At 39.8% G+C, this 24605-nt stretch overlaps 1 protein-coding gene across 13 annotated transcripts in view; it reads left to right on the top strand.

Moving 5' to 3' along the window:
• PPP1R12B (protein phosphatase 1 regulatory subunit 12B) overlaps window positions 1–24605 on the top strand; it is a 143602-nt gene that overhangs the window by 109718 nt on the left and 9279 nt on the right. For 7 of the 13 annotated variants that reach the window (XR_013545094.1, XR_012086234.2, XR_013545099.1 and 4 more), the window contains 6 exons: window positions 8886–8902; window positions 10197–10344; window positions 12108–12212; window positions 12890–12943; window positions 18452–18502; window positions 24308–24487. Coding sequence is in view for 5 of the 13 variants with exons in the window: in XM_020782568.3 (XP_020638227.3) it covers window positions 8886–8902; window positions 10197–10344; window positions 12108–12212; window positions 12890–12943; window positions 18452–18502; window positions 24308–24442 (510 nt within the window). In the remaining 8 variants the exon portion in view is untranslated. Of the gene's footprint in view, window positions 1–8885; window positions 8903–10196; window positions 10345–12107; window positions 12213–12889; window positions 12944–18451; window positions 18503–24307; window positions 24488–24605 lie in introns of those variants that run through there. The other 6 variants (XM_020782573.3, XM_020782570.3, XM_020782571.3 and 3 more) reach the window with 2 other exon arrangements.

Raw genomic sequence — 24605 nt, 5'->3', positions numbered from 1 at the left:
CCCCTTATGTATTTTATTGCATACTGAACTAACACAAAGGAAGGTTTTCTAAGAACCAGCCACAATTTGGGTATAGTTAATACTGTAGTTTCCAGCTGCCAATAGAGCATGGCAGAGGACTCATCTCCCATGATATGCATGGTCTTAGGAGTTGAAAATATTTGCCTGTAATATTGTTAAAGGTGTACACCCTTGCTGGCCTGAAGTATGATAGAGCATAGCATTTGAACTGATGATCCCAAAGGAATAAAGCTCAGAGAAATTAAGACAATTTCAGCATTACAATAGTAGGATGGCCATCCTCAACAAATGTGAGTCAGTTTTCAAGCACTATTAATGCCCAGCTTGCAAAGACTACTTTTGGCTCTGCAGTGTTAGGAATAACCCTGTCATCATGGGCAGTGGTCATTCTGGTTAGGAGATTCCTGGAGTGCTGTAGTAGTGTAAAAACAGACTTTTCCAAACTCTGATAATAAGTATATCCCCTCTAACAAAGACCTGGAGATAAACCTTTCTAGGTTCAGGTGCTACTTTTTATTCCTTTTTTAGATTGCATATTTAAAACATTAGTAGTTATTGATGAGCAGAATGTTTGAACAATAATACTTCTGTCTTTAAAACAATCAAAAAAATTAAAGTTTTGCTTTCCAGCTGTTTTTGAATTAAATGTTATGTCTTAATATTAAATGCAATGCTGTAGATCCTTAGGGGTCTTTGTTGTACAGTACAGCTACACAGGTCTGTAAGAGGAAGTTGGAGAAACTGAGGCAAAGGTCGGAAGTAATAAAGATTAAATACAGAGCTTCAGACATTTTGGGGGGATTCAACTAATCTGATAGTCAGATGTAGTTTCCAACTGAAATTGCAGAAAGTTCTTTCTGATTAAAATGATTGTTTTTAATTGTTAATTCTATGAAGTACCATTAATAACAACAGATCCTTTAATATTATACAGTATCCCAGCAAAACCCAGCTTTTTTTCCTGTTAAATCCAATGATTTATGGCTTGTGAAAAACAATAGTTTATATTAAGATTTATTGGGGTTATTCAAGGGTAGCTCTATTTCGGTTGGATATTAGTCACATGGATAGTATTAGAGAGCCATGTATTAACACAAATATGTTAAACTGAATTGTGTGATCTTGGCTCCCCAACTTCTTAACTTCCCAGTCATCTATTATATTTTTAGCATTTAGCAACAGACCAGCCTAAAATAATTGCTGTGATGCCCCTTAGTTATGGTTAAAATTGGCATCATTATGGTTTCACTAGCTTTTCCTAGTTTTAGAATTTGGGATGTTAAAACCATTTCAAGAGAAGGAACATGTACAGTAACTGTACCTGAACTGAAATATTCTACTGTGTTTCCTCCAAAATAAGAGAGGGTCTTATGTTAATTTTTGCTCCAAAAAAGCATTAGGGCTTATTTTCAGAGGATGTTTATTTTTTCATGTACAACAATCTACATTTATGCAAATATAGTAATGTCATCTTCTGGTTGCTGCACAATGGTGGAGGGAGGGGTTTCACTTAACTGGGGCATATTTTTGGAGTAGGACTTATATTACAAGCATCTTGAAAAATCATACTAGGACTTATTTTCAGGGTAGGTCTTATTTTCAGGGAAACAGGGTATCATCTATAATTACTGTATTTTACCAGTAAGCTTAAATTGTAGTTTGCAACCCCTTCTCCAACAGACAATGGCGTTTCATGCAGATTTAATATGCTATGCCACCAGCCTATTGACAGTAAAATCTCATAAAAATAACTTCCTATCCATCCACATACAGACTTAACGAAAATTCATTGTTCGTAAATCAGACTTAAGTAAAATGGCATTCTTCATGTCTGAGACAAGAGCATTCATGATCCAATTAAAACTTCCCAACTTTATATACATTGTCACTTTCCCTGAAATTTTCCTATTTATTATTGCAGCTACTGTTCACCATTGTCCCATGGTGATAGCCTACTGTGGAAAACTATGTGAATTTCTGTAATGTTTTACAAGGCATATTGTATAAAAAGTGCTGAATTAGTGGTTCACTTGGTATGGTCAGGAACACGTTTTTTAGTTTAAAGGTATTTGTTATCTTGGCAAATAATTCTCTAACATCAGTGGATGTTGCACGCATAAGTAGGAAGGGGGAATAGAACCTAAAAACAAGTCTGCTTTTATTTTTCATTTTCAGAAGGTTCTTATACACGGTTATGTAAAGTAAATCATTATATTATTTTCACACATCAAACTGAACTTGAGAACTGGAAAAGAGCTATGGAACTGCTGGATAGCTCAGTGATTTAGGCATCTGTCTGTGGAGCCAGAGGTTGGGAGTTTGAGTTCCCACTGTGCCTTCCTGACAAGGGCTGGGCTCCATAGGGTCCCTTCCAGTTCTGCAATTCTAAGATTATTACAGTTCTGAGCTCATCTACAGCTATGAACCTGAAGTCTTTTCAATGGCCATACTTATTTAGAGTTAAACTTTATATGGGGTCTCAGGTATGAAAAATATGTTCACAAATGAAGCTGCGGTGATTTTTCAGAGAGGCAAGTATGTGTAGAATAGTTCAGAGCAGGGAGGAGTGTTTGCTCCTCAGTGGATTACTAGAACTGAGCAAGTATTCTCTGTGTTTCTACACTGTATAAGCAGGCAGTGAAACCTCAGTGTGGCATGGTAAGTGCCTAGATCCAGCTCAGCATAGTGACAAATGCTTAAATCCACCAATCATTTTGTAGATGAAGATAAGGCATTCCCTCATTGTGTTGCTTATGATGGGATTATTAGGTGTGCCCTCGTTCTGAAAAGGGAGGAATATACATTCTCTGGTGTGGATTTTGATGTATATCCTGTTGAAAGCAATGCAGTGAGAACAAATATTTTCATCTTTCTAGTTATCAAGTTAAAGCAGCTGTTCATCATCCAGTATATGATAGGCACTTTGAAGCCTTCTTCCATAAATCAATTGTTTTAGTAGGATGGTGTTACTTTGTTTGCAGTTTGTTTGCCAGCCAGTACAGCAGGATGGAACAGAAAGCATGGACTTGGTTGTTCCAGATGGTAGGCCAGTACTGTATGTTCCTACATCCTTTCTCTACCATGTTTTCCTGGGTCTTATATTCATTTTTGTGCTAAAGAACGCATTAGGGCTTATTTTCAGGGGATGTTTTGTTTTATTTTTTTTCATGTACAACCTACATTTATTCAAATACAGGCATGTCATCATCTTCTGGTTGCTGCACAATGGTGGAGGGAAAGGTTTCACTTAACTGGGGCTTATTTTTGGGGTAGGGTTTATATTGCGAGCATCCTGAAAAATCATACTAGGGCTTATTTTCAGATTAGGTCTTATTTTAGGGGAAACAGTATTAAAGAGGAAAATGTGAAGAATGTATTCCCCTGCACAACCTTGTCAGGCTCTGTGGCACAGTTATTTCTACATGGTCCTTGATTGGCTGGAATTGTACAGATATTTTTTTTAAAAAAAAAAAAGCCTTATTTTCAGAGTATGGAGAGAAATATAATTTGAGCCTCTACCCTCCGGAATTTCTTTTTCCTAAATTTTTCATCTTTGGAAAGGAGAGAAAGACCTAGCAAAATGAAGCCAATAATTGGTACATAACAATGAAAATTAGATTCTGCTGCACAGTCAATTCCTTTTTTGAACTCAGCCGATTGGTAGAAAGGATGTATGTTTGTGAATCTTTTTTATCTGAAAAAAGCATAAACATTTGAGTTCCTTCCCCCATTCCCTTCCTTTTTGAGGTCAAGTGCTGGCCAGAGAAGAAAGCAGTTGAAGCCAATTAAGCCAGTTTGTCTTTTGGCAAGAAGACTCTTTCTATTCATATCCTGACTCTGCTATTCAAAATTGTGCTGTCATAAAAACTTTCTTTAAGCAACATGGTTTTAATTACACTTATGCCATCTGCAGAAGCTTTGGAGTTTTAAAAGTAGTGCTTTAATGTTCAATAATTCTACACATATCTAAAATCAAAACTGTATGTTTTTTTCTGGCTGTTTACAATCTTCTTGTTGTCCAACTTCACAGAATAATTTCCAGTACCTAGCTCTGTTCATCTTTATTAAAAACAAAGTGAAATGTGCATAGAGAAATCAGAAACATGTAGGAGTGCAGTTTTATGTGATCTTTCTGTTCATTTTACTATCTGCCGCTACAGGTTCACAGTTGGGTCAGCTGACCCAGTTTGGAGAAATTGTCTCTGGGGATCTTTTAAATACCCTTCTATGGTTTAAATCATTGTTGCTCTTTAAATGGATTCCCTTCTTTTGATCTTCTGCCCATCTCTTCCACAACACAAAATAAGAACATGAAGTTATGAGGGTAATGGGAAGGGGCTAGACTTCAGTACAAGGTGAGCTAGCAGCTGCCAAGTCTGTGGTTTCACTCACAGTCCCTGTAAGCCTGTGAACATAGAATCCTTGTGCTATGATTCTACATTCAGTGGGGGAATACAGTTGCCCCCCCCACCCTGACTGAGAGTGTAAGGGAGGACTTCTTTGACCATGGAATTCATGAAAGCAAGACTCTCATTCCTAAAATTTGTTTTTATTAAAGTGGGGGAATGAGGTAAAAGGACTGGTTGGATGCCTGTTGCACCCCATCCCGATAGTCAACAAGGGGGATGAGTAACTCCACTAGCCCCACACTGCTTTCAGTTCCTAACTAGGTCCTAATTCCCTTCACTGGGCCAGTACAGCCCACAATCCATGGCTAGGGTCTAGTTTTCCACACTGATCCCAGCCAACTGACACCTTTTAAGGAAGGCCTATAATGCTCTGAATCTCATAAGCTCTGAAGTCCATCCTTCCCCTAGTGACTCTGCCAAAGGCATTCCTTCTGCCATTTCCTCTACCAGTTCCTACTCTGGATTGAGATGCGGAGCTATGGTGCCCAGTTGGTCATCTCAGCCTCCAGGGATTTGGCATTGGTAGTGGGCTGAAAAGCAGTGCACCTCTGTTGTGTCCTTTCCCTTTAGCGGGTTGGATTTGAATGCATTCCCCAGTCCAGTACTTTCCAAAACAGATAGGCTTTGTTTCCTCTGCCACCTCTTCTCCGTTACAATCTGTTGAGAGGGATCACCACCAAAGTTCTGCCAGCTTGCCTCAGACCCCGACCCCACTTACTTACTTCCACCTTGGACCTTGCACTCCCTCCCTGTGTCTTCATGCCAACCTGTCATCAGGCCCACTGTGAAGGAATTGGGGGAAATGGGCCACATGACAGCATGGTCAGGGGCAGTATATTAACCTGGGAACAGATGGGTGCTGGGAAGGACAGGGGAGAACAAAGGAAATAAATCAAACATTTGAAGTGCCCTCTGTCAACTGTACTTGCCAGGAAAAAATGGCCAGAATGCCTAGAGGCACTTGAAAGGGATTAGCAGCAATGACAGATGATTAAGACATCTGTAAGAAAAAACATTGTTTAGTATAAAGTAAGCCTGAGAGCTTTGAGGAATCAAGAGGACCTTGTTACCTATTGGAGTGCCTCTCCGCCAGGTATCTACCCATCCATCCAATAGCTGCACTATTGATGGTGCCATCACACAGCAAATAAGGAAAAACAATACTAGCACTCAGGCTTTTTCTGTAGTGGCATCCTCACTGTGGAATAAACTTCCACCAGAAATTAGACAAGCCCCCTCGCTACAGATCTTTAGAAGATCAGTAAAAAGCAAATTATTGAAGGAGGTCTTTGGCAACATCCTAGGTTAATTTTTGAGATCCATATGCTATTGCAGTTATTATTTTATTATTGGATATTTTGTTTACTACAGTATGTTATGATTTATAAATTTTGGTTCACCTAAGCCACCAGGTGGCAACCCTTGGTCACCTTCCTGTTCCTGGTTTTGTTTAGTTTGTACTATTATGTACTCATTCTTTTAATATTTTAGTTTGTATGTTCTGCTGAATTATGTAAACTGCCCCAAGTAGTGTCTTACTAAGTCGAGTAGTTTAGAAGTAAAATAAAATAAGAAAACTTAGTGTGCTCATGTGGTGAACTTCCTTGCTTGGGAACGAATTGGCTTACACTTGAAGAGACCCCATTCAGGTAACAGTATGCATCAGGAATAAGTAAGAGAGTTGGGTTAGCTAGAATTTTGGTTTTTTAACTGTGTACCTTCTTTGAGATGATCCAAGATTGATTTCGTAACTTGCTGTAACCTTGTTCTATTTTAACCAAGGATCTTTTGAGTAACTTTCACCTTTTGACTTTTTGTGACCATTTTATCCCTTTTTGCTTAATCCTTCTCTTTTTAAAAATATAATACATAAAATCATACCCAGCTGTTGGTTGGATTTGATTTTGGAACTTCCAATGTTGTAGCCTTGCTAGGTTACTAGGATTTTGTGATGGGGATGGTGACAGCTATTTGGGGTGCACTGAGCACTGTGGGGTAACACCACCTAAGAGGGACCATGACAGAAAGGGAGTTGCATGCCAGGGGATGGAGAGAAATGGTCCAGATTGATAGGTTCTCTTGCCTCTAGTGCCTTCTTTGTGTCTCCCCATCTTACAGTCTAAAATGGCAGAGGAGTAGAGCGACCATCTGAGGAGTGGACCGGGACAGTGTGGCAGTATAGCCATACCGTGCAATCTCCATCAAGCTAAGGGGTGAACGGTGAAGGCAAACAACCAGAATTCCCTCCCCCCACAGGGAGTTTTAGGAGAAGACCAAAAGTGCTGTGTCACTCCCTATACGGGATGGAGAGACACACAAGATTAAGGAGAAACTGTTGTGAGTTGTGACATCTGTGCCATTTCAACCTTTAGGCTGAAGATTAAGAAATATATTCTTGCAGCACATATAAGTTGCTTTTACTCACTGGAAAGAATGGTACAGCAACTCTGAGGCCCAGCCAAACTTTGCCCCATTAGAAAAAACGTGTGACATTTCTATAGAGAACAGAGCAGCATGTCCTAGAAGAGCAATAGAGAGGGGATGTTGCTCATGAGCAAGAAGAATATGAAGTATTTTCATATCTGTGTGTGTGTCTGGTTTTTTTAAAGGTATATGTAAATATTTGTGTAAAGCATTCTACTCATCCTGTAAGTTTAGATATTGCTTTTGCTGTAGTATTCTGAGAACAGAAATCTTGGTTTGTGCTGATTCTATACAGTGAGATTCACAATGGTTCTTGGAATTTGTTAAATATAAGTTTCTTTTAAGGATTTCCTTTTTAAAAAAATCAAAATATCTGAGTCATTTGTCTTTCTTCCCCTTTCACCCTCCAAGATACTTGCAGCTAATTTTGCTGGTTTTTATGATGGGAAATGCTTTGGAAGTATAATCAAAATGCAGCCATTACCAGCAGCTGCTATAATGTCAAGGGCCTGCCTTTTTCTTCAAAACGCAGCTGCTCCAAGAAAGTTGACTCTCATCCCAACCTCAATTTTAATAAACTTAATAATGCAATCTTGGATAATGTGGAACACAAACAAGTAGATCCAAAAATTCCGAGTATTGTACTGGAAAAAGTTTAAGCTTTCCCAAGAACAACATCTGAAATGTCAAATCACTTCCTGTAACTTACTAAGTACATATTTACTGGACAACTTGACAGTGCACCAGTTATTAGATCTCACTGCTTCAGTGAAACCTCAAAAAATATGTGGTTAGAATTAATATTTTGTCATGTTTTGTTTGCTGGGTGTGTGTGGTTTACCTGTTATTCCTTTCACATTACCTTTAGCAGATTAAAACTGATAGTATGTATTGCTGTCTAACATCCCCAGTGTTTTCTGAATATTTTAAAATTGAACACAAGCTTTAGTAGCCCTTTGCCTGTAAACTTTGCCTTGACATAGGCTCCAAAGGGATTTTAGGTCACACCTTCATTTCATTTTGTTGTAAGCATTTCATTCCTGGTGCATTATATTTAAAGGCAGGTTATGCTTGGTGAAATTTGCCTACGAAAAATGCACTTTCAGTTTCTTCTTATAAGGTCACAAATTAACATTAACTTACACAGGTATGCATTTCTAGCATACACATCCCAATTTTAGCTGTGCAGCCTGTTACACAGTTCCTTTAAAGATGATGATGGCAGACAACCCTTGTTAGGTAAAGGTTCCCCTTGACATTTAGTCCAGTCATGTCCAACTCTAGGGGGCAGTGTTCATCCCCATTTCCAAGCCATAGAGCCAGCATTTGTCCGAAGACAATTTCCATGGTCACATGGCCAGCGTGACTAGACACAGAACGCCGTTACCTTCCCACCATGGTGGTACCTATTTATCTACTCGCATTTACATGCTTTCAAACTGCTAGGTTGTCAAGAGCTGTGTGTGTGTGTGTGTGTGAGAGAGAGAGAGACAGAGAGAGACAGAGAGAGAGAGAGGATATGAGCAGATTTGTTATGCTTATTGAGATAATTGCCTAAATAAATAAGAATACATTTACTACTTTTATCCATGTATGAATGAAAACTCATATTCACAGTGGCTTCAATCAACAACATATATTTCACAGAACCAAATTATTATATATGTTATGTACCAAATTCAGTAAATCAGTTTTGTCTTTAGAAACCACTCCAAGTGTATTTTCCAGTTGGGCACGATATAAAAATCTAAGTACTGTAACTAGGTCAGTAATTAAGGTCAACCTAATATAAAACCAGGTATCATAAATATCTGAGACCATGATTGGATTTTGTTTCAGTATTTTAAAGTTCATTTAAAATTTTCAGTTAGATTACAGGCAAGATCTAGCAACTTCATGCTCTTCAGTTCTTGATGTGATAACTCATCATTTGCTTCGCAATTATCAGACTTAATGGCTTTCCCTGTACAACTAGAATGTTAACATTGTATGTTTAGTTGCTAACCATTCTCTCTTGTTTTCTTTTTATAGCATGAAAGACTTTCCAGGTAAGAGAATCAAAATGCATGCTTTTGTTAAAAATGTAGATTCATGGTTTTTTAAAAATTTGCAGCATTTTGAAGAAAAAACATTTCCTCATATTTAAAACTAAGACTTCTTGATAACCTCTTTCAAGACTGATAGTGATTTAACAGGTATGTCTTTAATCTGAAATCTTTTATTATTTCCCAGAATCAAATTCGTATTGACAAGGACTGATTAAACAAGTTAAATGTTTGCTTTTGAATGAAGATTTCTTATCTCCATCATGTTCCCCTGAACAGTAGACCCTATTTTGACATTATCTAAATTTGTTCATCAACCTAGGTAGGAAGCACTGTAGTCCTGTAACCTCCATTCCCAGTTCCTCCTCCATGTGTAGAGGGATTGATGAACTTCTCAGACAGCGATTACACAGTCAAATGCCGTGGAATTTTCTGCAGGTGTAGAATAGAAGAATTTACATTGTTTTACTGATCATGTGATGCAAAGCCAATTTGATTCAGTCTGGCCCTTTTTGCTCCCAACATGCAGGGTTCTTTTTTTTTTTTCTTTTCCCCTGGGGCTTCTACTTTTTTCAAGCTGGAATGTTTCAAACAGACTTCTCCCTGCATGCTAAATTGTTTCGTTCTCCAAAAGGATGGGGGACATGATTGTGGGTGGTTTTCTGGTGAGACACTAGGCCAGGCATGGTGTTTTGGAGCAAGAATATCCACCTGCATGATCTTTCTCCCAAATCACTTTAGAATGAAATGCAAAGAGAGAGTTGGGGATCACCTGAGGGCAATATCAAAGGGAGGGGGCCTGTGGCATGGATTGGATTGTATCAGTTTGAGGGGCCAGTGTGAACAGTGGCACCAGAACAATCCACAGTCACCTAATCTGAACTAAAAACAGGCTGCAAATCAAGCCGCAGCAACACAGAATCACTATGATTTAGCTTTGTCAGTGTAATAGCAGCCTCAGTCTGTGGATGCTCTCCATATGAATCAAAACCTTTGAAAACCAAGATTCTGGTTCATGTTGAGATTTCCCAGAAATTCTCCCTTTCAGAGTAGGAACCTTGCATGTGGTCAAGAGCAACAAAACGGGATAGAGGGGCAGGCATAGAGTGCTTCCCTTCCTTGCTCGTGTCTGAATAAAACTGAAAAATATACAATATATGAACGGAGCTAGTAGCTCTAGGTCAGAAGAGAGGATGATTTTTTTCCCTTAAGCATATCTCTTCTATCTTTCTTTGATCTTATCCCCCCCCCCCCCCCCGTTATTAGCTGATTTTACAGTTTAGCTTTGCAACTTCAGGTTGGATGCAGCAAGTTCAAGCACTGGAACCAGTGATTCCTATAGTGATCGGCCCTCAGGGCGCAGCAGTGCATATACCAGAAGAGAGAATCGTCTGGCTGCTCTCAGCAGCAAAACAGAGGAGGACATCAGCAAAGATTACAGAAATGTGAGTAGTGGATGTAGGAATTCTTGAACTCTTCTTTCTTCCTTTTCTCTTACTTCTCTCTCAGTAACTTAAGCAGGATTTCTTGGGTTGTTGGTAGTTCCAGGAGAAGAAATAATTATAGAGGCTTCCAAATGTACACAAAATACAAAACTATAGGGAACGTTGGTTTTAAAGTAATAGATGTCAATTGAAAAAACATAAGTTAGTCAAAATGAGAATTTTAAACAAACTGGCAGCCTGGGTCTGTAGCAGGTCACCCTCCACCTAGAGTATAGGCCACCTCTGATGAATCATTAGCTGAATAAAAAGAATTGAAAGAATTCAATAGAATCCTAAATTGGTACACTGATGTCCCTTCCCTTTATATGCTCCATAGAATTTGATGAATACCTTGAGCAGACCACTCTCTTCATTACAGTTCCCTCTGTGTAAATTAGGAAACTGTTGCACTACAATACTTGAACATGATGCAGAATGAGCTCTGGAAGACTATTCATGATATTTCTCAGCTTCTTGCATAGATTTTGTTTTATTTTGTATTCTTTGTTTCTTTAGGAGGATCAGTTATATTTGAGCAGTTACATTGGGAAATAAGCTAAAACTAAATTACATGCAGAGTGCTATGTATTACTGTAGATCAGGATTACTCAGAATAATAAGGTAGAAGTTGTCATCCTTTCATGGAATTCTTTCCGCATATGTGGAACTCTTATGCATGACAGAAGATTTAGAGGGTGTTCTATGACTAGATACCCTGATGCATTTGGATTGTTTGCCATGGATCACTAAAAAATTCTGACTCTTGCTTGTGTAATAATGGTGACTAGAGATGGAATGAACTGCTGGTTTGTGCCTGTTTGTTTATTGGCCAAACAAGTGTTAGGCGCTTCAAAGCTCTACCTCCTCTGGCAGATGTTCATTTGAAGGCAGTGCCCGGACTTCCCTGCCCCACCTATGGGTGCTGCCACTGAGTGGATGCCTGTCAGAGGAGATGGGGTTTTGTAGTCCCGAAAACCTGTCTGGCTGATAAACGAACCAGCGCAAAGTGATAGGTGGTGCCCATCTCTAAAGGTGAAAATAAAATAATTTTCCTTTCTCCTTAAAATATATTACTGAAGTAAAGACAGTTTGGGTGAATAGTTTTTTTGCTGTTTTCCTCCTGCTATGCAGAACAAATTATTACTTCAGAATTTTTTAATGGTTCTTATATGGTTTTTATATGGTTCATCAGTTTCTGATTCATAAAAATCAGGTTCTAGTAAAAACGTATCTAGATCCTGTAAGCCTGACATCTACTTACATCTGTTCTAGAAAGACTTTGGGAGTGTCTTCTTTTGTCCCATGTGAACTGAACAGATTGTGCCTAGGTATTATGAAGTTGTGCCGTGCAGAATCAAGGATGATCTAGTAGTGTAATCGAGCTGTTATCTCATTTAATGTTGGCCATCACATTTAATGAAGAATCCCTAATCACCTTCCAAGGAATCCCTGCCCTGGGTTCCCTGGCTGGAGTTTAAAAGGTATGTGAGGAACAGGACTATATGTGTAGATATTTTTTGCTTTCTTTTGTAATGCCTTCTAAGCTTTGCAGTAAAGGTTATGTGCTGGTATTAATTGCTAGTTAATACAGCTGCAGAAAAACTTCCTGGTTTTGTGGTCCGACAGTAGTAGGTTTGGCAGTTGTCATCCTCATCTGTTAAAAGTTTTAGTATTTGTAGTCTTACTTGATGCAAGTTTAGTTGTTTTACATTTTCCTCCTTTAGCTCTATGAAAGTGCCCTGGCTGAAAATCAAAAATTGAAATCAAAACTACAAGATGCCCAGTTGGAACTTACTGAAGTCAAGACAAAAATGGATAAATTAGCCCAGGTAAACAGACACTGAAAACAAATATTGTACTGATAATGCAACCAGCAGAATCAAAATTTTGTTGACTTTTGTAATGAGAAGTCAGTGGCATGTCAGGAGGACTGTCGCTCAGACAAACAAGGGGTGGGGGGATTGAGCAAATAACTTTAATCTATTTTGTGTTTTAATAAACAATGAGCAAAATTCTATTGCATAGCTTTTTGCCTGATGGAACATGGATTGAGCACCAGGAACATTTCATTTAATTAAAAGCTTCCTCTCCCCTCACCTTAGGTTCTGAGGCTCCGTAGGACTCTCTTTTGCCCTGTGGAAGCCTTGGCAAACCTTGAAATAGGGTGGAGAAAGCCTTTAAAAATCAGAAATCGCTGCCAAATTGCCAGTGGCATTTCTGAACCCAGCAGCAATAATTTGAGATATTTTTCAGTTTTAACCCCCCCCCCCCCACACACACACACGGACACACACACACGGACACACATCCTGAGACTCCCAAAGGTTTCCCCAGGCAAAAGATAAAATGGGATGGAAAGCTTTTAATTAATATAAATCATGTTTCCAGCACCAATCCAGGTTACACAAGGCACAAACTTATGCGACATGATTTTACCCATTTTGCTTTCTTTGGAATTATTTCTTTTTACTATTCAGTACAAATGGTATTGTTTTTATTTATACAGCAGAAACAGGAAAAATCATCTGACCGGTCCAGTATGCTTGAGATAGAAAAGAGAGTATGTATTTCTGTTTTTCAGTTTCTATATGTTTATGATATAGCATGACTTTAGGATCACTACTAATTTTAGAGCAGACATTTCTGTTGTTGCTTGAAGAGTGTTTGGATAAGTATTAGGCACCTGCTCTGATTGATTTCTCAGACTTGTTTATCAGACTTTTTTCACTATGAACACTTCATTAACCTCCTATCATATTATAACAGTGTTCAACTTGATAAATCACTACTACAGTGGTGCCTCGCTTAACGAGCGCACCATTTAACGAAGAATCCGTATAGCGATCCCTTTTTGGGGATCGCTATACGGATCTGCCCCAATCGCCGCACTCGCTTTGCGACGATTGGGGCGTCCGGCAGCCATTTTGGAGGCGCCGAACAGCTGATCGACGGCTCCAAAATGGCCGCGGATGGCCCGAAATGCCCCCCCCGCAGCGTTTTCGCGACCTCCGTAAGCAAGGGGAGGGCGCGAAAACACTGATAGGGGGCCATTTCGGGTCATCCGGCGGCCATTTTGGAGCCGCCGATCAGCTGATCGGCGGCTCCAAAATGGCTGCCGGACGCGAAAACATCGCTGGAGGGGTAAGTTTGGTTGCTTATTGGAACGCATTAAACTAAGTTTAATGCGTTCCAATAGGCTTTCCTTGCCCGTACAGCGATGTTTTCGTATAGCGAAGGTTAATCCGGAACGGATTAACCTCGCTATACGGGGCACCACTGTAATATGAACTAAAAATTCATGACCTAGAATGGCATTTGATAACTGAGTAGAAAAAAAGGAAGTCTATGAATGTTGTTATTTTGAAAACATGTGAGGTGAAATACACTCCATTTTTCAGAAAAGATTTTAAACACACTGGCCCAAATCCCCTTTCCTAGTTACTCTGGCATGGCAGAAATGATATAACTTTTGGAGGCAAATTGCCATAAATTAATGAATCACAGCAGACATTATTAGTTGAATACGGAGTTGCATGACCCACTGTGAAACTGATAATGTCAATTGTGATTTCTTAACTTAGGGCAATTTGCCTAAGTTAAAGTGTTTGCATGACTAGACAAGAGGTTCTTCTTCGTGGCCTCTGTGAATCACACACTGGGTGATCCGTACCTGCGCGGAGCCTCATCGGAAAGTTTTAGATCTTCTGTGGTAGCAAAAAACACATTAGAATAAGCCTCCTCCCCCAATGTATAAGTACCTTGGTGCCAAAGCTCCCCTTTCAGTTTATTTCAACCGTCGTGTTGAGAGCCTCATAGTTTCTGCTTCTGTGAGTAAAGGAGAAAAAGAGCATATTCTTGATTCCTTCCTGTTATTGATCTTTTTTCTTTTAAACTTTAGTTCAAATTCATTATCATCAGAGATTTTTTTCCTTTTTGCTTCGCGCAGCCTCTAGCCGCACCCCCCATCATCATTTTTCTCCTATTCATGGCCCCTTTGGGCCCGTTTGTGTGGTCTTTGATAACAAAATACCACTTTCCGAGGGCCACACTAAATGTCTTCTTTGCTTGGGAGAGGCACACCAGACGTCCTCCTGCCAGCACTGCAAGAACTTCAAGCACAGAGTCATCCATTCTCACTTATACAGATTAAAACTCCATCTTTAGGAGCAATCCCTTCAACCAACCAAAATGGCCCAACCTCCTCTGCACTCTCATCTGGTTGGCATTTGCCCCGATCAGTGCTCGACAAGACAAACTGCAACCACCAATCAGCCAGTTGCTCTAGCCCAGTGGTTCTTAACCTTTGTTACTCGGATGCTTTTGAACTGCAACTCCCAGAAACCCCAGTCAGGACAGCTGGTGGTGAAGGCTTCTGGGAGTTGCAGTCCAAAACTCCTGAGTAACCCAAGGTTAAGAACCAGTGCTCCAGCCAGTTCAGCCTTACCTTTTCATGGCGGGCCTCGATCTCGACAGCCATAGGTTTCGAAATGGCCGTAGCACCATGGCCCACATGGACTCCAACTTGCTCCCTACCTGGCACCTAAAAGATTGAGGATGGTCAAGCAATTTACTTCTACACATGAGACTTTTTCAGCCCCAGCTTCCCGATATTTTCCCGTTAATCCAGACAAAGGGAATAATTCCTCTCACTCGGCATCTCCAGCATCTGTATACTCCACTGCTTTACCAGCTTGTCAACAACCTCAGTTTCAACATCACCGAGACACAGGCTCTAATATCGATAATCCTTGATATCCATCCTGGTCCATGGACACTCGTTCTATCCCTCTTATCAATGCACAATTTCTGTTGACTGATAGAACCAAGTCATTGAACTCTACATCACTATGACCCCGAGTTCAACACCGACGTGCAACCATATCAAGCAACGTCCATGGACTCTCAAATGACATCTCTCGGTATCAAAAATCCTTGACACCAACAAATGGCCATGGACATGCCTCCATTGACAGCTCCTCATAGCTCATTCCCGTAGCAGGGCCTGACACTCACTTCGCCCTTATCCTCCTTAGCGATCTCGATCTTGTTGTCAATGAACAAAAGTCAAATTAAAAACCTACAAAGATTATTCATTATATAGGCACATGCATAGATTCCACACAAGCTTGCACTTTTCTTCCTACAGACAAGAGAGAAAATCTCATTGCATTACTTCAGGTTTTCACCCCTCATGCTATGGTATCTGCCTTGACTGTGCAACATGTACTAGGCACCATGCTTTCTATGACTACAGTAGTGCTGCCTGGCACATCACATCTGCCTCACGGCTTTACACATTGCCGGCCACGACAACAACTTGGCCGATCTACTCAACTGCACAACTGTCAAGCTCACAAATGGGAGTTAGACCAATCAGTTTTTCTTCGCCTATGTGAATGATGGGACAAACCAACTCTCAACCTCTTCACCTCCCATGTGAATCGGAAGTGCAAACGATACTGCTCCCGAGCTGGCATCAGCAAACACTCCCAAGGAGTTGCATTTGTTGGCCAATGGCCCAAGACCCTCACTTACCTTTTTCTGACATTCCCGCTTCGCCACAAGGTCGTGGTTCGCCTACAACAAGACAAACCTGATGCCATCGTTATAGCCCCTTGGTGGCCGAGACAACCCTGGTTTCCAGTCCTTCACAATCTCTCATCGGACATTCACAACCTCCCTCACCTGCCCCACCTCTTCATGCAGAAGAACGCCCAAGTACTCCACCCAGACTTACCTTTTCTGAACCTGGCAGCATGGAGTATTCTGCCTCACTAATGAACATTTTCCATCAATCAAAGAAGCCCTCCACTAGAAAGGCTTACTTGTATAAATGGAACAGATTCAAATCTTTCACTGAAGCTTCTTCATTGCCTTTTATCAAAGCAAAAGCAAAAAGCAAAGCGTGCTGCTTATATACCGCCCCATAGCGCTTCAAGCACTCTCTGGACAGTTTACAAGTTAATTATGCAGGCTACACATTGCCTCCCCAGGCAAGCTGGGTACTCATTTTACCAACCTCGGAAGGATAGAAGGCTGAGTCAACCTTGAGCCAGATAGCTGGGATTGAACCCCCAGGTTATGAGCACAGTTTTGGCTACAGTACAGCAATTTAACCACTGCGCCACGAGGCTCTATCAACCCATCACCTGCTGCTGTCCTACGTATTTTGCTTCATCTCAAGTCTAACTGCCTTTCCCTCTCTTCCTTGAGAGTTTACCTCTCCGCCAGAGTTTCTTATCAGCCCCCTAACTCTCCAGCAGCTGATTTCTTCAAGCATCCAACATTGAAACATTTTCTTAAAGGCCTATCTCATATCTACCCAGATACCTGCCCGTCCTCCCTGCAATGTTCACTAACATTAGTACTGCAACAACTTACTAAAGCTCTTTTTGAACCTTTAGCGTCAACTGATTTATGGCTATTTACATGTAAAACAGCTTTTGTCGTCATCATCACCTCAGCTCAACGAGCTTGTGAGTTAGCAGCCTTATGTCACGACTATCCTTATTTACAATTTTTTTCCGAACAAAGTCAAATTATCCATGGATATTGCTTTCCTCCCCAAAGTCGTATCTAAATTCCATCTCTCTCAATCATTTATATTTCTTTCCTTCTTCCCGTGTGTGTGTTTAGTCGTTTAGTCGTGTCCGACTCTTCGTGACCCCATGGACCAGAGCACGCCAGGCCCTCCTGTCTTCTACTGCCTCCCAGAGTTGGGTCACATTCATGCTGGTTGCTTCGCAGACACTGTCCAGCCATCTCATCCTCGGTCGTCCCCTTCTCCTCTTGCCGTCACACCTTCCTAACATCAAGGTTTTTTCCAAGGACTCTTTTCTTCTCATGAGATGGCCAAAGTACTGGAGCCTCAGCTTCAGGATCTGTCCTTCCAGTGAGCACTCAGGGTTGATTTCCTTTAGAACTGATAGGTTTGTTCTCCTTGCAGTCCAGGGGATTCTCAAGAGCCTCCTCCAGTACCACAATTCAAAGGCATCAATTCTTCGGCGGTCTGCTTTCTTTATGGTCCAGCTCTCACTTCCATACATCACGACAGGAAAAACCATAGCTTTGACTATTCGGACTTTTGTTGGCAAGGTGATGTCTCTGCTTTTCAAGATGCTGTCAAGATTTGTCATCGCTTTCCTCCCAAGAAGCAGGCGTCTTTTAATTTTGTGGCTGCTGTCTCCATCTGCAGTGATCATGGAGCCCACGAAGATAAAATTTGACACTGCCTCCATATCTTCCCCTTCTATTTCCCAGGAGGTGATGGGACCAGTGGCCATGATCTTAGTTTTTTTGATGTTGAGTTTCAGACCGTTTTTTGCACTCTCCTCTCTCACTCTCATTACAAGGTTCTTTAATTCCTCCTCACTTTCTGCCATCAGAGTGATATCATCTGCATATCGGAGGTTGTTGATATTTCTTCCGGCAATCTTAATTCCGGCTTGGGTTTCTTCCAGTCTAGCCTTCCGCATGATGTATTCTGCATATAAGTTAAATAAGCTGGGGGACAATATGCAGCCTTGCCGTACTCCTTTCCCAATTTTGAACCACTCAGTTGTTCCATAACCAGTTCTAACTGTTGCTTCCTGTCCCACATATAGGTTTCTCAGGAGACAGATAAAGTGGTCAGGCACTCCCATTTCTTTAAGAACTTGCCATAGTTTGCTGTGGTCCACACAGCCTTCTTCCCGTCACTGTCCACAACTCCAGAAAGAATCCTTCATACTTTAGACGTTAGGCAAGCCCTTGCCTTTTACGTCCAACGCAATATTGTCCAGGTTAGGAACCACTGCTTTAGAGGTTAGAGATGAAAGAAGCAAATAAGATGAATGGGGATAAGCACAGATATTGATGAAGAGTGTGTTTTTGTGTGCAGGCAAAAGAGCAGTGTGTTCTGTAGAGTGAAAAGGATTTTGCCATCCTGTGGCTCTTACGTTGTGCTTCTTGAGAAACCTTTGTCCTCTAAATACAAGTGATTTTTTCTCCATTAAAATGTCAATGATAACTATATTTCTTCATTATCGCACAAAAGATGATCACTGTGGAAATACTATTATCTTAACAGGAGAAACGAGCCCTTGAACGGAAGCTGTCTGAGATGGAGGAAGAGATGAAGGTATTAAAACTTCCTTACTTATTCTCCCTTGTGTATAATAATGCTTTTTTAAGATTATCATGTGGGAACAGTTTCAGGCATAGCCGTGTTATTAGAGCAACATACAGCTGTGTCCTGGAAGGCATCCTCATGCTTCCCACATCTAGCTAAAACTTCCTCACAGGACCTCTCTACACTCTGTTTTGCAGCATTTTACCAATGTATAGTAGCCATATCTGTGTACATTTAAGGTCAGCTGCTTGGGGTCTAGGATATTCCTGGCGTCATTTAGTGGCCTGGCCACTTAACTGAAGTATGTTAAACAGCTTGCACAAATCTTCATTTCTATGAAACAGCTATGGTGCTAGCAAGTGAAACATTCCTTAATACCATGCTGCTCTTTTTTGGGTTCTTTATGCTGTACTTTTATATTTCTTATTACCTATGCTCTATAACTATGAAACTGCCATTCCTAGTTAGTAGTGATTTTCATTATGTAGCCTGGGATGATATAAGTTCATTCAGCAGAATACATTCAAAGCTTTTGTGTTTTCAAAATTGAATTGAATTGTGCAGAAATGTGAATGGGGGAAGAGATTATTTGTGGAGTTCTCCTTTGTAAATGGTGGGGAAGACATCCAAGGCCTGGGAGAACAAGCTGAGTTGCCCTGTTTCCTTGAATGCAAGTGCACTGTTAAGCTGCTGAACAAAGCAGATTCCATTTGAAACTAGTGAGGCAGATTGTCAAGCAGAGCTTCTTTTTTTCCCTCTCTCTCTCCTGTGCATAAATCTAAACATAAGATTTTGCCTTAGTTGCAGGTTTTCCATTTTTCTTGTTCCCCACTTGGTCTTTTGAAATCTACAGAAATGTTCCTTCCTTGCTTAAGTGGCTGGAGTAGCAATTTTCCTTTGATTTGCCATTTCTCTTTTTGGACATCTATGTAAAACAGTTCCTATTTTTGTCCCAATTCCTGGTCAACTAAGTACGAATATGTTCTGCTGCTCCAATGACCTGAAATTAGTAAGCTGACTTTGCAGTGCTATGTTAAGTCATGTAATGTGCTTCTGTTCCCAGAATGTGTCTTTGTTCTCCCTTTTTCTTCTCCTGGCGCGTCTTTCCCTTTTGTATAAGAACCAGCTCAAACCTGTGTACATTGATTTCAAATCAGGAAATATCCCTGCACCAGAAACAGGAGCTGCTGAATCTCTGGAAGCATGGTAGTGATGAAAGCCATTTCCTACCTTGCTGAAGATGGTTCTAATTCTATACAAGTCTTTTAAAGGAACTTCATATGTTATTCTTTTTAATTGAGTGTGATTGTTCTTTGAAGTCAACTTCTATTAGGATGGCAGATTATTTCTTTTAATGAAAGTCTTTCAATAGATGATATTTAAAGTCCAACAATGCAGATGACCTGCATCTTTTGAACTAGTGATGATTCATTGCCTGTTACGTTTAAACATAATCATTCATATATGAGCTGATAAAGAATTTAAGAATGGGAATATCTGAGAATAAACACACCACTATCTTGTTATATACAACTTGCTATATTAAAATTTGAAAAATGCTAAATGCAGCAAGTAATAGTTACATTATGGTGTGACTAGTAAAAATTAGGCATTGCCATCAGAGTGTAAAAAGAACAAAGTAGTTATAATATATGAAAATAATATGCAGTAATTTGGGCATTTCACCCCATTCTGGAGATTGCTGTGGAAAGAATTTCTGTATCACTATTTCAAAGCTCAAGCACTAATGTGTGAATTCATGGGATCTTATTTTTTGTTACCTTACAGATGTAATGGTTTAAAATGAATGCAGTATCATTTATTGATCTCTCTCTCTCTCTCTCTCTCTCTGGGTATGTGTGTGGAAGAGAGAAAACACAGCCCATTTTCAGCATGTCTGCCTCTTTTCAATGACATCCATTTCATGCATTATACGTCTTTAGCTGTTCACAGCTTCTTTAAATAGCCAAAGTTTTCCTTCAGTTAACAAAGCAAATATGCATGCTTCCTGTGTCAGTCTCTTCTGTGTGGCTATTGCATTTCTGGCTTATTACTTCAGCAGAAGTTTTCTTTTGAATGTTCTTGCCCGGCTGGGCAGCTGTGCTTTTTGTTTTGTTTTCTAGCTGTCAGCAGCAAACTTGTATGGCAATGTGGAGAGCTGAGCTTTATACTTAGTTCAAACTGCGATGTCAGAACTAGTGCTTAACAGAAACAAAGAGTTGAGCTATATAAGCTTAATTAGTTAGATTGTTAATCATTTAAGCAATTATCGACAGGTGGATGTTGTGTCATTTTCAGTAGTGAGAGCTGTGATAAAGCATTCAGTTTCCAGTCTGGACCTGCTTACCCTTTTAATTCCCACTTTTAATATCAAGGTATACTAAAGATAAGCAACAGGGATTTTATCAAGAAAACACTCCTTTCAACAGAACTCTTTTAGAATCAGAAAGAAAATGCATTAAGTTAGTTTTTGCTAGATTTTGAAACACAAGATGAAGTAGTAAAAGCATGCATGAACAAATGGGCACTGAATGTAGGATACAATATTGAATTAAACCAATAGGAACAAATCTGGAAAATAAATATAAATATAACTAAATCTACAGTGTTCAAGGAGAATATATATACAGTGGTGCCTCGCTTGACGATGTTAATTCGTTCCAGAGAAATCGCTGTAGAGTGAAATCGTCGTCAAATGAAATAAAAAACCCATTGAAATGCATTGAAAATCGTTCAATGTGTTCCAATGGGTGAAATACCTGCTCGCCCAGCAAAGATCCTCCATACGGCAGGTATTTTCTGGTGCCTGTAATGCGAGGAATCCGTCCCTAACACAGTGGGGAGCCATTTTCTACAGCTGGTGGCCATTTTGAAACCTGACGATCAGCTGATCGTCGTAAAGCGAAAAATCAGTTCCCGAAACAGGGAACCGATCAACGTTAAGCAAAATTCCCCCATCTAAACATCTTTTTGCGATTGCAAAAACTTCAACGTTAAGTGGATTCGTCATCAAGCGGGGTAATCGTCCAGCGGGGCACCACTGTAAAATGTTTTACAGATGGTATATGGCTCCCAAAACTCTAGCCAAAATAATCACTCAGTTCTCAAATATATGTTGGAAATGTAACAAAAAGAAGGGACATTTTACCACATGTGTTGGATGTGTAAAGAAGCCCAAAAATACTGGACCAAAGTCAAACAGATACTGCAAGAGATATTAGAAACTCCAATATCAATGATACCAGAATTTTTTCTACTAAATATTTTGCCTAATACATTAGATTCTGAAAAAACATTCTTAGCCATCCATATGATAACAGCGACGAGAATAGTATTTGCAAAACACTGGAAGGAGTCTGGAATACCACAAATAGACGAACTGATAGGGAAAATATTGGCAACCGCAGAAATGGATATGCTAACAGAATGGTTGAATCCAAAAAAGAAAAATGACCATCGGGAAACTGGGCTGCCACTATATACATGGTTGCAAAAAAGACGAGCTACATAATTAATAATGGGAATTACAAAATACCTATCTAAATTTAGATTTTTCTATATAATGTATATATTTGTGTATGATAATTGGAATTATTCTTAGAAGAGATTATTTAGAATTATTATGGGAAAAAATACCAATTTGTAATGTGACCGTTCAAATCCACCCCCTCTAAATGTATTCATATCTCAGTTAGCCCTTACCCTACCCTATGCTGTTATGCTGTTTCACGTCTGCTAGTATAACTACACAACAGGATTTTGGCCATTTTATCTGGCATTTCCAAGGTGAATGCTCACTTACTCAGTGCTACAGTTTGTACGAGAACTCAATAGAACTATAGCAGGTATTTTACAGATTATTACCATATCTGTCTTCCTGAGCTAAATAAATATTTATGCTCAGTTATATCGTACCCAGTATGTTTCATTAAATACCTTTGTAGTCATTGAGGACAAGGCTTTCAGAATTCATGCACACCTTTTAATTTCAATTCTTACGCTGGATTAAAAGATAAACATTTGGTCCCTTTTAAAATATATTATTAGAAAAATAAAATTCACTTTTTTGCTGTATAAGTAATTTTATATGTTTACTATTTGCTTTGTTCTTGGAGTTGATATAGGATCATATTCCTATTTCCTAATACTGAAAAGATGCACAGGCAAATTAAAACATGTAAGTGCCCTCCTGCACATACATATTCTAAATTGGTTTGCCTTATTGGTCCATCGGTCCAATAAATAAATCAAATAAATAAATAAATAAATAAATATTTGGATTCTAGGTTTTAGCAGAAGTCATGCTGGCCAGCTTCCAGCTGTACTTCTGTATCTACATAATAGAGAATCAAACTCCCAACTTCTGGCTCTGCAGTTCTGTCCAGCAGTTCTAATGGACAAACATAACATGAAGCACGGATACTCTCAAGGTTTTAGCTATATTGTGGAAGAGTTCAAAGCATTCCTAGCCCATACCTGTTCCAATGTAGCCATTTTAGTCCATTGCAGGAGAAACAATGAAAAGTCTTGTGATTTTTATTTATTTATTTACCGACCACTCGACTTAGTGAAACACTACTCGGGATGGTTCATATATTTAAGGAAACATATACAGTAACAACTAAAATAACAAAAAAAAATATGAAATACAGTGGTGCCTCGCATAGCGAGGTTAATCCGTTCCGGATTAACCCTCGCTATGTGAAAACATCGCTGTATGGAACGGGGAAGCCCATTGGAACACATTAAACGATGTTTAATGCGTTCCAAATGGGCAAAAAACTCACCGTTCAGCGATGTTTCCAGGGTCCGGCAGCCATTTTCACGCCCTCGGTAAGCGAGGTAAGGGCGCGAAAACTCTGCGCGCGGCCATTTTGGGGCTTCCGGTGGCCATTTTGGAACCGCCAATCAGCTGTTCCCCCGACATCGCATTGCGAAGATCAGTAAGCGAAACGCTTACCGATCTTCGCAATGAGAGTTTTGCCCATAGGGGCCATCGGTATGCGATCACAAATACCTCATTGCTATGCAATTTCGTCATTCTGTGGTGCGCTCGTTAAGCAAGGCACCACTGTACATGATACCACAAAGTAAAACAAAAGCCACCAAAAATTGACACCTGGTAGCTTAAATGAACTAACTTGAATAAGCCATAGCATAATAAACAAAATATCTAGTACTGTAATAAAAATAATCAACAATAGCATTAGTAACTTTAGAGTTAATGTATTTTATTTGGATAAGCCTTCATTAATTCATCATACTTCATTAAACTTGTTTGCAACATGCTGTACTACTGTATGCTATCAAGTGCAGAATAAGGGGCTGTTAAGTTAGCTCATTTTAAAATAATTCACTTCATCTGCTACAGTACCTTCTTTTGCTTTACAAAGCCACTTTGAAGAGATCAACAAATCTCTTAACTGCTATATACATACTTTTCACACCAGCATTACTATCTGTTAATAGTTGCAAAAATAAAACAGTATACACAGGATTTCCATGATGTAATTTGCAGGCACAATGGTCTAATGTGTTCACCTATTAATAATAGTATTTGTCTTTATATAAAAATTGGATGGGTTCAAGTCGATGAAGATCGGCTGTGATTTTGCTTGTCCTACCTGCCTGTCTTTGCTGTACGTCAGTGTGTTATCCAGCTTTTATGTGCTTTCACAGATATCCATCTGTCATTGCTGTTCTCTGTTTCTTTCTCTCTTCTCTGCTCTTGGTTGTCAACTGAATTCATGTTTTTGTGCTGTTTTATATTCTCTATTTTATCTCTGTCTATCTCCTCCATGTCTTACTTTGCAGAACCTTCACCAGCTCAAACAGATTCACACTTTGAGGCAGATGAATGAGCAGCTGTTGGCCGAAAACAGGGCTTTGACCCGGGTTGTAGCCAGGCTTTCGCAATCCGCTGAGCCCCCAGAGTCAGAAGAGCTATAGCATCTTCCCTTCCAGTTGGTCTCACCTCTCCTTCCACTCTTCCAGGCAGGTCTTTCCTCTCAATGTCTGTCTGAACTCTCCATAACCCTTTCCACATTCTTCCTAACTATGTTAGATAAGGAATGTAACACTCAAATATCATCACACAAATAGCTTCCTGTTT

Source organism: Pogona vitticeps, chromosome 4 (genome assembly GCF_051106095.1).
Source record: "Pogona vitticeps strain Pit_001003342236 chromosome 4, PviZW2.1, whole genome shotgun sequence".
Lineage (NCBI taxonomy): Eukaryota > Metazoa > Chordata > Lepidosauria > Squamata > Agamidae > Pogona > Pogona vitticeps.
The sequence above is the reverse complement of the archived record's forward strand: the minus strand, read 5'-3'. Positions and strand labels throughout refer to the sequence as shown.